A 16281-nucleotide genomic window follows, 5' to 3' on the forward strand; every position below is an offset into this window, starting at 1 on the left:
TTGGCATTTGTGAAAAGAGTTTCAATGTCTGCTTTAGAGTGTTTCCCTTGCTTCCTTTCTTTTCTAAACCAATGAGTGACACTTGAAATTGAGTTTAAAATATTGTATTTAGTGCCCCCTCGTAATCTAAAGCAATAAACTTTATCATAGCTCGCATGTAAATTCACTCTGACTGCACATACTTAAAAGTCCTGTTTACATATGAGCACAGGCACTGACTCCTAGGGGCCGGGACAGTTTCGAGCCCCCTAATATACAGGTGAAACTCGGAAAATTAGAATATCGTCGAAAAGTGCATTTATTTCAGTAATGCAACTTATTATTTTTTCTTTTTCTTTTAATTTTTACAAATGCTTTCTTTTGGAAATTCCACAGTAATAAAACAAATACAAAAATAAACATCATTATTACATTTCATTACTTACATTCCATTTATAATTGACCTGCCTAACGACAAATAATTACAATTACAACAAATAAAGGCTTGACATATCTTGCTTTGCATGTCATGCATCTATCTCATATATTGGTTTCACCTTTTAAGTTGTATTACTGAAATAAATGCACTTTTCGACAATATTCTAATTTTCTGAGTTCCACCTGAATATTTTTGAAGGGGCTGTGCCCCCTCAATATTCAGAGGACATTGTGTGTGTGATGTCAGGACATCATGCAACATTGCATCACGCACCGCCCCCCCCCCGATACTCTGGAGCAGCTGGCGCCTCTGCGCATGAGCCACATGGAGGGCTAATACCACTGGGCTTTGGCGCCTCCTGACGTAAGAACTAATTGTGGTCCCATATCAGACCTTTCTGAGCTACAAGGCTGCCAGAATGGCAGCAGAAACTCACCACCACTGCACACGCTTATTAGAGAGAAGACTAAATGAGTCAAGGTTTCTGAAGATCACCCTCTAGACCAGGGGTAGTCAACCTTTTTATACCTACCACCCACTAATGGATCTTGCTTGGTGGTAAAATTTCCTTACCGCCCACCAGTGCTCGATGGAAGGAGAATTCAGCTTGTGCCGTAGAACCCCCTGCCGCCCACCTAGAATCCTGAAACACTCACTAGTGGGTGGTAGGGACCAGGCTGACAACCCCTGCTCTGGACAAATAATACTGATTATTATTAAGGGAAGAGGAATGAGTGCAGAAACCCAATAGTCAGTAAAATTTGACCCACCGTAAAATTCAAAAGCACAAAGTATTTGCCTGAAAGGGTTCATAAGGTTTGGTTTTTGATTTGCAACACACACACACACACACACACACAGACACAGACATGCACCACAGTCAAGGCTGAAACTGAGTGCTTTTCAACATTTTCTTTTGTTAGTTCCATTCCATCCTATTAACTGAAGTAGGTGCTACGTATTAGCACTCTCATAACTAGGTTTTGCCATTAAACAAGAAAAAAAGTTTTAGTTGAAGGAATCTCTTGGAACAAAAGAAAAAACAAAAAACTACATTGCCACCGCCCTCATAAAAGGCCCTGCACTTCAAGGTTTACTTCAAGGTTCTTTTTAAAAAAATCTCTCTCAAGTAAACTAAAAACGAAACTAGAAGAAAATCTCGGCTCTCCTCCTCTACCACATCATTCTGGCGTGGGTTCCACAAACCATTTAGCTTATTTTACATTAGCGGAGCTCTCTGAGGACAAGACATTATCTACTTAAGAGAAACAAAATAAAATAAAGCTGCAGAAGCCTAGTAAACTTCTCCAGTGAATCTTACTCCACAAACTGCTTATTTTTTAAAAAATAATAATAATTAATAGTATCAATTAAGAAGGTCCATCCGAAACCAACAGTTTTATGCAAAGATATATAATTACTTGAAAAGGCAGACTGAACGCATACACTGGCTATACACTTATTGCACAATATCTCCACAGGAAAGTAGCAAGAGTAATTATGCAATTAAGAAAAGACTGCTAAAATTTTTATAATAGCTGCTTCTAAACATTATTTCATTAAGCTACATAGAAAGATAAGGGCTATAATTCAATCATACAAAAAGAAATGCGGCAAATGCAGGTTTGGGCTTTCGTTTTCTTGGTGAACCAGCCTCTTCCTCTCTTTTTTCTTCTTCTTACCTTGTTTGCAATACTTGTGATAAATGACTTGATGTCTAGATTAGTTGGGCAGCTCTTCTGACAGGGGGCATCTGCACACTTTAAGCACCTGGGGAAGAGAGTAAATGAGTTAAAGCGACTTACAGCACAGAACACTGCCAGAAGCATACATCCCCCCCCCCCGTACCTGACAGAAGCTAATCAATCTAAAAATTAATAATGCTTCACTGTTTGGGCAACAACTAAAAAATGTTCCTGGGAGAAGTGCCATTATTCCCATGCCACAGACAGGCAAACCAAGGCAACCACCAGCAGATCACTCAGGCGACAAAAGTCAGAAGGAAGCCACTCATAAAATACAATTCTTTTGTGGGTAAGTGTATCATGCTTAGAATTATGCGACAACATGGTCTTCTTCTCCAGAGCTTTTATTTCTAAGGGCAAAAGGAACAGGAGTTGTTCCCTGAATCAATGGCTATCACATCCTCTCTCCACCTCCCTTCACAGTCTTCTGGTGTTCACTATGAGGTTATAGGCAAATGCAATGCTCGATGCTCAAACAATGTGCTGAATGACAAAGAATGAATTAAATTCTAGCTTTCCTACTGAGCAGGTTTTCACAAATATTCATGAATTTATTATCCTACATCCAACAGGATGACTCAATGAATGACAAAGGTTTAAAAAGCTGAAGGAGTGACTAAAATCAGATCATTTAGGCTGGGGTCAGCCACGTGACTGAGTCTTGGGTCCATGCACTTCTCCATCATTTGCTTCTCTGGTGTGGCCATAAGAAGCACTTCTTTCCATTTTCAGCTAACCATGGTTTATCATTGTGTCTAAGCCAGGACTGTGGTTAATTTTAACTGTGGTTTGTTCAAACAAGTCAGCTTCAATATTGCGGCCTATTGATTCAAAACTAACCAGAGTTCTGGTTTGAATGACACTATAAACAAAGTGAGTTCAAAATGGAAGCGGATGCCTCTGATCTCCTCACAACCAGGCTGAAGAAAGAGAGGGGAGCTGCTTTGTGCACTTGATTTAGTGTTATGTCTCAGCAAAATCCAACTAGGTCATGGGTAGGCAAACTAAGGCCCGGGAGCCGGATCCAGCCCAATTGCCTTCTAAATCCGGCCTGTGGATGGTCCGGGAATCAGCATGTTTTTACATGATTTGAATGTGTCCTTTTATTTAAAATGCATCTCTGGGTTATTTGTGGGGCATAGGAATTCGTTCCTTCTTTATTTTTCAAAATATAGTCCGCCCCCCCCCCCAACAAGGTCTGAGGGACAGTAGACCAGCCCCCTGCTGAAAAAGTTTGCTGACCCCTGTACTAGGTAAAGTACTTAGTGTGTGTGGACTAATTCGTAAGAGCAATTAAGCACAAGAAATGCATGCATGTGATGGCAAAGGGAAATAGGAAAGTGAAAAGGATGTAACTCCCTGGCCCCAACAGCTCAAAGATTTCCACTTGTACAATGGGATTGCCCCCTTTCCCCTTCCCCATGCATGTCCTACACACTCCCCAAATCAGATTTAGGGGGCACATGGCGTGTGTGTGGAGGAGATAAGGTCCCATTGTGCAAGTGGAAATTCTTGTGCTTATGGAACTTAGCACTACGCTGGTTACAAGCCAAAGACTGGAGATAGTTTTCAGGCATGTTCAGCTCCAGGACAAACTTTGTGAGAGGCATCACAGCTAGTTCGCAGTTGCTTTCTTCTGCCCAGTATTGTCTCTTAGCCAAACAGGTTTGAGAAAAACTACATAACACCTGAATGCAGGAATGATCATAGCATGAGTATGTACGCCACAGGCAATTATTCCTTTATGCCCCCTTCATCATTCTAGAAACATTTCACCAGCCTCCAGGAAGGCTCCAGACATGGCCCTACAATACCTTGCATGCTTAATCCAACGCCAAATGAAATCTTAAATTGGAAGAAACCACTTCATCCTGGATCGAAAAAACAGGAGCAGTAATACCTCCCAACCTTGCCTGTTGCAAGAATTGTAGCACTAATGTACGTAAAGCACTCTGAGTACTTGACACACATTATATAAAACCTTAAGGATTATTGCTGTTTCCACAGCGCACCATCCCATTTCAATGCCTCACACTTATGGTGAGCCCTGCAATTTCTGGCAAGCAGAATACTGTATTATGTTGAAACAATAAACTTGTAGTTAGTATGAGATAATAAGTTTGGACCACATGCGGGAGGAAGAGTGTTTAGTCCGTACAGGGTGGGGTGGGTTTTTTGTGTTTGTGTTTTTTTTTTTTTTGACAATGTTAGACCAATAATAAAAAGAGACAGCTTCAGAACACATTTCAGCAAGTTTACAGGAACCACAGCGATCAAAGGAAGGAAAGGCTTACATGTAGGTCTAAGCTTCAAATAAAATACACGAAAATTCAATTTTAGAGACGCTACTTATGAGAAAATATTAATTGTGTGGGCTCTTGTTTTGAAGATCTTCTAGGAAAGCAGATTTTAAATAAACTATAGCCTGTTTTAAATATGACACCTTGGGGGATGGTGCTGGACAAACACCACAACTGGTAATGGGTCTCACCCGTCTAACTTTAAACCTGCAAAGAGAACATCTGAAAGAACTGCCTAGGAAGCCATCTTAGCAATAGATTATGGTGTAGCATCGTTATGCATCTTCCGTCAATAATATATATTTATTTGCATTATTATTACTGGAGTGATATTAACAATAACAGTAACTGTCACACAAGTAACAGCTGTTGAAAATGTCAGATGCTAATGAGGCAGGGCAATGTGAGCCTGAATTTGTGGCACTGGGTGGGGAAAGTGGGGAGAGAGTGCTGTGAATATGCCAGTATAGACAGACGCTTATAACAACACCATCTTCCAATTCTCAGAGCACTCTGCAGACTAAAGTGCATCAGGCTGCCATTAATCCCACTTATCACTCTGACAGCTCAGTAATTACACCACTGCTATAGCCCAGGTACTGCAGTTGTAATAAAATACCAACCGCTGTGCAGGATGCATGCTGGTGAGATGTTTTATTAAACTTGGGGGGGTTTGATCATCAAGTGACATTAGGGTTGACCTATTTTTTTCCATTTGACAATAAATTATCCTTTGACCATGCCATAATAGATATTACAGAGTGCATTTACTGTACCAAAACAGAAAAAGGTACCACATTCCGAAGAGCCAGACAAATGCCATAAAAGAAGACAGCAGAAAGGCATGCCCAAGCGTTATTACCTAAATGGCTTTAAATGATAGATACTGTGAGAAATTACAAATATGGCTCCGTACTTAAGGGGAAGACGACAATTACTGCAAACCACAATTCAACGCAAATTGCCACATGCACACGTGTGTGTGTGTGTGTGTGTGCGCGCGCGCGCACGCGTGCATGCACGTCACTCTTCCCTTTCTTTGTAAGAGGTCCCCTTCTACATAGTTATGCACTTGAACCAAATAACATTTTTAGAGCAATTAAGAAGCCATTAATCAAGGTGGAGGTTCTGTTCCTACCCAAAGTAAAAACAAAAACCCACACAGTACACAAAGCCAGCCAGGAAAAAAACAAACAAGTACTTCTCCTCTCACCGCACCTATAGCAGTAACAATTCAAAAACAATACATAAAATAACTATCATTTTGCTGTCCAAAGATCAGCAGCTACATTCTGCCTAATGGCAGGGAACTGCCCTTACACTTATTTAGTAAATTTAAATAATGATAAAATGGAAAAATATATACTTTTATTTTACTGGGGGAGTCCGGAGAAACTACCTGCAGCTTTGTAAGAATGCAGCTATGTCAACATCATGCACCAGGCATGGGTAAGCAAACTTTGGATGGAACAATAATTTACTTCAAAGAGTCAGGGCGATGAAAAATGCTGAGCTTCTTCCCATAAAAATAGTCCTGTGGCCTCTCTTCTGTAATAGATGAATTACTAGCAACAATGTTCTGTTCTATGAGAAAGTAACAGGGGTGCTGAACCCTAGTTTTAGCCTTCTAAATGAGACAATAGCTGCATTCAGACAGCACTTTGTTCCTTTTTCCAGACAGTTCCCTACCTGGCATATATATATATATATATATATATATATATATATATATATATATATATATACACATATATATATATATACATATACACACACACACACACACACACACACACACACACACACACACACATTTTATACAATTTTATACAACACCTTAAAAGCACTCTGGAAAAGTAGTGCAATCTAGTGGGAACTTAGCAGTCATTTCCATGTTAAAATTCCAGGGGGGAAATCCCATTAACCTGAAAAATCACAGAAGTTTTCTACTGTAATTTTGCCATGGGTTTCATAATTTGGTAAAGGTAAAAATAGGTAAAGGACCCCTGGACAGTAAAGTCCAGTCAAATTCGACTGTGGGGTGTGGTGCTCATCTCCGTTTTCAGGCCAAGGGATCCGACATCTGTCTGCAGACAGCTTTTCCAGGTGATGTGGCCAGCATGACTAAACCACTTCTGGCACAACGGAACGCTGTTTACTTTCCCGTCACAGCGGTACCAATTTATCTACTCGCACTGGTATGCTTCCGAACTGCTGGAATGGCAGGAGCTGGGGACAAAGCAACGGGAGCTCACCCTGTTGTGTGAACCCGAACTGCCGACCTTATAATCTTACCATCGGCAAACCCAAGAGGCTTGGTTGTTTAGACCACAGCACCACCCGTGTCCCTCGCAGTTCATAGTTCACACCACTGCTGCCCACATGACAAAATTGGGGCATACATATTCCAGCACACAGATCTTTCTCACCATTCTCATGGGTGAATCATGGAGAAAAAGACATGTACATGCACATAAAAGGGCAACATATCCAACAATGTCTGCTGTTGTTTCACACCACGCCCACCCGTGTGAATGAAAGTTACCGGAGCATGGCAGTCGATCACACAAAAGCAAAAAAATGTGTGCAGAAAGAGGTTTCCACTTGAACCCTCTGCTCCTCTCACCCCCCCCCCCCAATGGCTACTGGGAGAGGCAGAGATCTGCATCTAAGATCGGCACATGTATTTGCTCCCGTTCCACATACATCCTGCAGATCAGTGCTCAGTGATATCAGTTCTGATTGCATAGGAGGGCACCAAAGGGGATGGGAGATCCATCTTCTGCTTCTATTACTCTGCAAATAATAGCAGCCACAGGTAACATTGCATCAGGTACCCCCTTCCTACCTACCCCCCTCCATCCTTGTTTGCTAGTTTTATAAAACTGTTAACCGAACTATATTTAAGGATTAACATGGCTGGGGAAACCATAAGTAACACACCTACCTATTTTCACAAAACTTGTTTTGAGTAAAGATACCCCACTCCCACTATTAAAATATATATATGAAACTTTGCTTAATGCTCTTTTGAAACAGGTAGGGCCTCAAGGTGTGTTGCAAGCAAGATGTCAGGGTTTGCTTGCTTTGCCCCTAAGCTTGCCTACCACTCTACCTGGCCTCCTCTTCTCTCACCTTTGCACATTCTCTAGATACCGTCTTTTGTGGCTGCCATGGAAAAGGCCAGGGGCATCTCAGCTGGAGATGGCACATCATTTCAACTAGAGGCAAAATTCAGCCTCAATTTGAACTCATCTCTCTAAGTGAGATATCTGAGGAACTTCAAGCGAATTTCAGGTGTCAGAAGAGTTTTGATCAGACTAGCAAAATGCTTCAAAGTCACTTCATACACAGAGAGAGAGACACAGAGAGAGATCTCAGCTCTTCTGCCCAGTGAAGTCACCAGCCCCTGCCTTTCTGCAGCCTTACAAGCTGTTTCACAAGCTGCCATTTTTGCCCACTTGTGGGCTCTGACCCTGGGAGAAGACAGGAAGGTCACTTCTTGTCTGCTTCCTTCTATCAGTAGTGGGGTTGTAGAAGGCAAGGCTGCTAGCCAATACCATGTGTGATGACTACACTTACTATGCATCCACATGGCTCTCTATATAGCAACACAGGTTGGCCAGTAATTTGTAACGAAGAACAATTCACAATAAGAGCACACATGGGCTTGTAAAGCTGCACCCACATAGCCAAACAAATGGTCTTTTCTTGCAACAAAAGCAAAATAAGTATGAGACAATACTACTTTTGGAAAGGGGTAGAGCAAACAGAAGGCAAAACAACAACAACAACAACTTATTATTTATACCCCACCCATCTGGCTGGGTCCCCCCCCCCCCCCCCGCCACTCTGGGCAGCTTCAACACACATTTAAATACATTAAAATATCACAGATTAAAAACTTCCCTAAACAGGGCTGCCTTTAGTTATTTTCTAAATGTCAGGTAGTTGTTTATCTCTCTGACCTCTGATGGGAGGGTGTTCCACAGGGCAGGCACCACCACCGAGAAGGCCCTCTGCCTGGTTCCCTGCAACTTGGCTTCTCGCAATGAGGGAACCGCCAGAAGGCCCTCGGAGCTGGACCTCAGTGTCCGGGCAGAACGATGGGGGTGGAGACGCTCCTTCAAGCATACTGGGCCGAGGCCGTTTAGGGCTTTAAAGGTCAAAACCAACACTTTGAATTGTGCTCGGAAACGTACTGGGAGCCAATGTAGGTCTTTCAGGACCGGTGTTATGTGCTCCCGGCGGCCGCTCCCAGTCACCAGTCTGGCTGCCGCATTCTGGATTAATTGCAGTTTCCGGGTCACCTTCAAGGGTAGCCCCACATAGAGCGCATTGCAGTAGTCCAAGCGGTAGATAACCAGAGAATGCACTACTCCGCTGAAACAGTCTGAGGGCAGGTAGGGTCTCAGCCTGTGTACCAGATGGAGCTGGTAGACAGCCGCCCTGGACACAGAATTAACCTGCGCCTCCATGGACAGCTGTGAGTCCAAAATGACTCCCAGGCTGCGCACCTGGTCCTTCAGGGGCACAGTTATCCCATTCAGGGCCAGGGAGTCCCCCACCCCTGCCCGCTCCCTTCCCCCCCAGAAACAGTACTTCAGTCTTGTTAGGATTCAACCTCAATCTGTTCACCACCATCCATCCTCCAACCGCCTCCAGGCACTCACACAGGACATTCACCGCCCTCACTGGTTCTGATTTAAAAGAGAGGTAGAGCTGGGTGTCATCTGCATACTGATGAACACCCAGCCCAAACCCCCTGATGATCTCTCCTAGCGGCTTCATATAGATGTTAAAAAGCATGGGGGAGAGGACGGACCCCTGAGGCACCCCACAAGTGAGAGCCCAGGGGTCTGAACACTTATCCCCCAACACCACTTTCTGGACACGACCCTGGAGAAAGAAGCGGAACCACTGTATAAAAGAGCCCCCAGCTCCCAACCCCTCTAGATGGTCCAGAAGGATATTATGGTTGATGGTGTCAAAAGCTGCTGAGAGATCCAGCAGAACTAGGAAACAGCTCTCACCTTTGTCCCTAGCCTGCCGGAGATCAAAATAAACTTGTGTCCTGACCCTTATTGCCCAAATTCCCTATGAGACACCCTTGACATTAACAAGAATGTAGGGAAGGAATTCTGCGTAATACTAAGTTAAAGTCCCTTAACAATGTATTAGTTGTGCTAGTGGAATGGGCTTGGGCTAGACTGTGCAAGAGAAGGAATGCAACATGGTTCTCATGGCTGCTGGCACACAGATTGCAGTGGCCCCGAAACTTCCAGGTCCATACGTTGCACAACCTGTTGCAAAACAGGCTTCTGCTAGTGCAAAAAGTGCACTGTATTTCATATTCTGCAAACATTCCTCACACTCTTATGCTAGCATAACAGTCTTTGCACTGGAAGTCAGAGAACTAGGGATCTGCCTCACCTGTGATCTGACTGTCCGTCTAGACCAGTATCATCTGGCTCTCCAGGGTCTCTGGCAGAATCATTTCCCTTCCCTTCCCGATTCCTTTAAACTGGAGATGCGAAGGGACTAAACGTGCATGCAAAGCATGTACTCAGCTAAGGCTTTCCTATATACCTGTCTAAGAATGTGAATAAAGGTGATAGAAGAAGGGAAATATTCCCATTCACACCACACTGGAGTTTTCTTTTTGGGATGCCCTGTAGCTTCTGAGAATCAGTTTCCTTTTATTCACAACCTTTCATGCAACTATGGCAGACAACAGGGAAGCAGGAAAAAGACAGGCTGTGATAGTATTCATACACACACAACATACGCTCAAAAGGAAGAAGAAAATATATTCAAGCATGCAGCCTCCAGTTCCCTTCATGAGAATTTCAGATACTACCTATAGTATCTTAAATAGGCAGAATTATGTAGCCTCTGTCACGGTCCGGTCAGCGGGCGATTGAAGCCCTGACTGAGGATGTCAGGACCAGAGGCAAGATGGTGATGTAGAAGCAGGAACAGGTGCAGGGCTGAGGGTCCAGCAGCAGGCAGTCGCAGGGTCAAGGAGAAAGGCAGAGGTGAAGATCTGGGAGTCAAGGAGCAAGGCGTCGGCAAGGCAAAGGTCCAAGGGTCGAGGATCAAGGCGTCGGCAAGGCAAGGGTCCAAGGGTCGAGGATCAAGGCGTCGGCAAGGCAAGGGTCCAAGGAGAGAGAGGCCAGAGGCAACCAGGCAGGGGTAGCGTTGCTGTGGCAAAGAGCTGAAGGAAAATGCTGAGCTTTTTATCCCTCCCAGCTCTTGCCACCAGGTGCAGTGAGTTATTATGTGGCCTCACCTGAGTGGCCACTCCTTGCTTCTCCAGCACAAGCTGAGGCAAGCCCCAGTCCTGCAAAGCACTACAGGCCCCAGAGCCTGACTCCTGCCCATACTCCTGACAGCCTCCTTTTCATATACATGATCATAAAATATATCCCCAATACTATTTCATCAGTAAAACACAGTGTTTTTGTCCTTGCCTATTAGGAAACTAACCTGCATGTGCAAACTTTCTACATGGCATGAAATGCCACCAGTGTTAAGAAGCAAGGCTGGCAATAAGGGGCAAATATGAACTTCTTGCAGATTTAATAGTAAGTTCAACCTATTTTCAACTGCACAAAACTGCCCATCGGTAGGAAGTGGAATCCAAAGGGACAGAAGCATTAAGGAGAAACAGTGACCATGTAACTCCCAGCTCGCTTTATATTTGTTGAACAACATGAAGTTACACCAGGAAACATGGCAATGCACTGAGAATATTCTTCTGTATTTTCTGTGTTTGTCCCAAGACCATAGTCTGATTTATTTATTGGATGTGGTACAGTTGTGTTGTTCTTTGCTGGCCTTGAGGAAGAAACGCACAGCACCTGTATCCAAGCCAGCTTTTCCAAGTGAAGCAACTGCTCGGCTTTTCTGTTTTATTAGCATTGGAATTTTGAAGGCTTACTTGTGATTGCTTTGCTAACTGCCTCAAACATTCTGAGAACTGCCATTTAATTAATTATTATTTTTAAATCATTCATTGACATTTTGTTTCCAGTGAAAGTGTATTGCCCATGGAACAAGCTATGGAAATGACTGGCTACGGGAGTACCAGCTGGATATGGGAGACCAGAAGCTCACTTGAGAGGATACTGGTGTTCCTGTAGTAGCCTACAGGAAAATAGCGAGTTCCAGATCATTGTCAAATGTTATTTCTGGCTTCAGCAGCCATTTCATTCACCTAAATTGGAAGATTTCTAAAACCAGAAACACTGGCAAACTTGCAATAAGCCATATTGACTCAAGAACGATGTTGAGGCATATTTTTCTAAAGCATCTTATATTCTCAAACTGTCCCCAAACGTTATTACTTCTTTTAGTTGTGGATCTAAAATAGTCTCCTGATACATGTTACATACAGCTCAAAGATCAGGGAATAAGAGGTTCAGTGAGGGCAACGTTAGGGGAAAGGCTCAAGTATTTTGCTTTCTTTTTCAACATCCAGATTTCCTATTCAAGACCCCTGGAAAGCCACACTTTCAAGGAGCAGTAGGTTGGTCACATACACACCAACCCTAAAAGAGGAAATGTATCACCGAAAAGGAGGACAAAGGCTAGTCAGATTTGCATAAACTTTGCATATGCTAATCAATAGGCAAAGACACACATTTAGAAATGATAACTGCAATTTAAATAGAAATACAAGGAAGCAGTCCACAGTGTGGGAGATGGGGACCAAGGGGTCAGTGTGCCTGCCCATTCAAGGCATCCACTCTGCCTTCTTATGGTTCATAATCTTTAGAACTGGCCTTGGAACAAAGCTAGCTTTGAACGGAGAACTTCCCTCTGTACATAGCTGCCAAGTTATCCCTTTTTTTAAGGGAAATTCCCTTATGCTGAATAGACTTCCTCGTGAGAAAAGGGAAAACTTGGCAGCTATGCCTCTGTAACCTTGGACATGTTGCCACCCATTCACTGCCTTGAACTTCCTTTGCATTTATCTGTCATCTGTTCACCTGCCCTTTGCAAATATGCGGCCAAAGCAGTGCTTTTTTCCTTCAGCAGGCTACCCCCTCCCCCATGTTTTATCCTCGGTTTTCTGGCTCTGAAGATGCATCTTCCCTGAGGTATCGCCGCTTTCTATCCTAATATTTGTGTGTGCTAGAGCTAAAAATCGATGGAGGTGGAGAGAACCTGCTGCTAAGAAGGTAACCTACGGCATTGCCATAAAAACAATGAATAAATGCAGGGATGTTCAATGAGAATACCTTTTCACCTGCTGTCTAGAGACTCAAAGCCAGGGATCCTTGGGAGGGAAAAGTTCCTGAGGAGATAGCAGTCAAAGAAAACCCTGAAGCAAATGGACTGATTCTAGCCAATTCTATCAAGGGTATGTAGTTCTGCCGGTCGTATCTCTCTACTTGAACTCACATATCAATGGATTGAAGAAGAAAAAACCCAGCAAACATCTCCTTTCCTCCTAATACAATTAACTACAATGTGGTAAGAAATACCACAATTCTTCCTTTTATAGGTTCGGCTTCCAAAATACAGTTTGCATTGTTTGTGCAATGTATGTTCCTAATAACAGGACATTATCAAAATGTTTTATCTTATTTTATTTTATTTAGGTCTCAAATGTTTCGCGGGTCACTTCTGGAGCATCTGCTGGGAAGCAGGGTAGAAATCTTCCAAACAGAATCCGTTTAATTTATTCATCAAATTATTTTCAAACATTTCTCGAGCATCCGCTTGAATTACCAACCTACGTATGCAATGTCATTTTGTTTCGGCTGCATCTAGAGTTTCAACGTTGCAAAATAAGTCGAGGCAGAACCCTTTCTTTCATTGGTACCGTGAATCACTAGAAGCACCTCTAAAGTGCCATGGAAGTCATTTGCTCTGTGTTTTGGTCCCTCGCAAATCACACTTGCAAACAGGTACATGACATTATTGGTCACTGAAAATAGTTAGCACTAATGAAGGGATGGGGATGGGGACAGACCAACCAACCAGTAGCTTTCGATAACGGAAGCGTGTCTTATAACATTTGGTTCAACATATTATGGACACTAGCCTGTATGCTCCCAACCCCAACTCCTGTACACAATGGGGTTGAGGGAGAACAAGGAGAGATGGCAAAATGATCTATATTCAGCACTAGCAGATAACTGTGACCCATAAAATTCTATAGGGGCCAGAGATATGACCCGATGAAGTCTGTACTGCTAGTGCAAGGATGCCTCCTTGACTGTTGTGGCTTCACTTTCCTCCATTAAAGAGGCAAAGTGGAGAGATAAAAGCGTTTTCTCCCTCTCTTATAATGCTAGAATTCAGGGCCATCCCATCCAATGAAGCTGAATGCTGGAGGACGCAGGACAGGCAAAAAGAAAAGAAAAAGAACTTCCTCCCTCAATTTGTCACTCCCACAAGGTGCAGAAAATTGGACAAATTCATGGTATTCAGGGCATACTGCATGTCATTGGGAATCACAAGTGGAGAGCGTGAGGTTGAGCTCAGATCCTTCTTGCAGGTTTCCCACTGTCTCACTGTTGGCCACTGTGAGACCAGAGCACTGGAGGAGATGGGCCTTTGGCCTGATCCAGCAGGATCTTCTTAAATTCTTATGATGTGTGGACTGAATTCCTTCCAGGCACTCGTCACGTCACCAGTTCAAGACCAGCTGTGTGCGCAAGTCGTAACAAATTGTGAAGGAAAATACAGCTGGGGAGGGGAAAGAATTGATCGAAATTGTTGTCACAAGATGCTGTGACGGCCACTGGTTTAGATGGGGTTTTTTAAGTGGGTTATTTATGTATTATCAATGTAGCTTATATATCCCGCATTTCTGCTGTAAAAAATAGTGCTCAAGTCAGCGACTAAAAACAAAACAAGCAATGAAATCATTATAAACTATTAAAACAGTTGAACAATTCAAAAGCCCCTCAAAAAAGACAGCATAACAGATAATTAAAGCATCAGCATTAAAAAAATAAATGCAAAGGTTAATAATAATAATAATAAAAGCACTCTTAAACAAAACTGAGTGGAAGTCAAAAACTCATGAATGCTAAGCCTATCAATCGCTATTAATCCTAACGGCTTTATGGAACCTCATGGTGGTTGCCGCATGTGCCTGGCAGTTTGGGTACCAGTTGTGCGTAAGCAGCAATAGCAATTCCCCTTGTTTCCTGCCTGGGGGGATTGTCAGGAAGCAGAATGTTGGTAGGAAGCAGAATGTTGAACTTGACTGACCCTTGAAATGAGCAGGACTCATCTTACGTTCTTGCTAGCAGAAAGTACCCACCTTTGCCCAGGAATTCTAAGATTTGAAATGGTGCCCAGCATTCAAACTTAGACAAAGACTGCCTCTTCCACCTCATTAACTGCCATGCTGAGCTGGGTGTTGATATCTTCAGAGGCACCCAAACCGAAACAGGTTGCAACCACCCTTCCCAACTAAGCAATGATATCTTCAGAGACAGCTAAATTGGCACAGGTTGGAACCATCATGCCCACCAAAAGTGGTGGTGGTGATATCTTCAGAGGTGTTTAAATTGACACAGTTGGGACCCGTCACACCAAATTGGGCAAAGTTATACGAAAGCCACATTTCAGTCCACCATCATGATTTAAAATGGCACTCAGGATCCAAATTTAGACAAAGACCTCTGCCTCCTGCCCCACCCCAGAACCCCCGTGCCAAGTTTGGTGATGCTATCTCTAGAGACATCCAAATATACAGAGGACAGACAAATTTCCAAAATATATAGCAGATGAGAGGCCAAAGCTGGACTTGCAACCACCATCCTCTCTAATGACACTCAGAGTTCATATTTTGATAGGTGAATTGTAGGATCAACTGTAACCAATAAAATACATAGCTACATTTCTGAGAGGCTAAATTAAACCACTAATCAAACACTGTAGTTCAGGAAGCAGCTGTACCTTACCAAACTTGGTGCTATAGATATTTGACCTAACAATGCATAGATAAAAATATACAATATCTACATGGAACATTATTATGCCCTGTAATCTGGACTGGACTCATAAACCTGCCAGTTGGATCTAAGTGAATCAAATTAAATGTGATTACCCAAACAGCAATGCTAAATGTATGCATTATAATGGGTAAATCAGTAACCATGATCGGGAAAATGAACATGACCTCGGATAATCCAATTATTTTACAGAAGAAGAACAGTTGGTCAGTTCATCCGTGCATAATCAGGTAGTATAATTCACAGATCTGGATAGTCACATTATGCTGTCATAGCCCCAGTATTTATTTTATTTTTAAGAAAGCGTGTAAAGGTTACCAGAATTTTTAAGAAGCTTGTGATAATATGGATCTGGAACCATAGTCAAGAACAGGCATAGAACAACAACACAGCAATTTTAGCATTAACAGAATATTAAACAAGTTTACTTAGAAGAAATTCACTGGAAGGGGAAAAATATTTTGACATATGCATGTTAAGGTTTGGATTAGCTCTGTGCAAAAAGCAACCACTGGTAAATTTTGTATTGCAAGACGAGAAGTACCGTACTATGGCAAATTAGCAGTGGATGAATCAAACTATGTCCAGCCTGCATCACTTCTGCTTGTATTAACTCATGCAGAACTGGCAATGTTACAAGTTCCACTCTTGTAGATACCTGTTCCGCACTTGTAAGAAATCAGTGTTTAGTGTGCCAGCACCTATATTGACCTCAATATAGGTATTGACTGTGTATTGACCTCAGCCAAGTGTATCTGCTCTATTGTTTTCAGCTTCTATTTAAAACATGTTTGTTTTGGCAAGCCTATTCAGACGTGTATAAGTTACACATGTCT

At 42.8% G+C, this 16281-nt stretch overlaps 1 protein-coding gene across 8 annotated transcripts in view; it reads right to left on the minus strand.

The window, feature by feature from the left end:
- DPYD (dihydropyrimidine dehydrogenase) overlaps positions 1–16281 on the minus strand; it is a 504044-nt gene that overhangs the window by 360555 nt on the left and 127208 nt on the right. For all 8 annotated transcript variants that reach the window (XR_009557876.1, XM_035123777.2, XM_035123779.2 and 5 more), the window contains one exon: positions 2101–2188. Coding sequence is in view for 7 of the 8 variants with exons in the window: in XM_035123777.2 (XP_034979668.2) it covers positions 2101–2188 (88 nt within the window). In the remaining variant the exon portion in view is untranslated. The remainder of the gene's footprint in view (positions 1–2100; positions 2189–16281) is intronic.

The sequence above is a fragment of the Zootoca vivipara genome, chromosome 7 (assembly GCF_963506605.1).
Source record: "Zootoca vivipara chromosome 7, rZooViv1.1, whole genome shotgun sequence".
Lineage (NCBI taxonomy): Eukaryota > Metazoa > Chordata > Lepidosauria > Squamata > Lacertidae > Zootoca > Zootoca vivipara.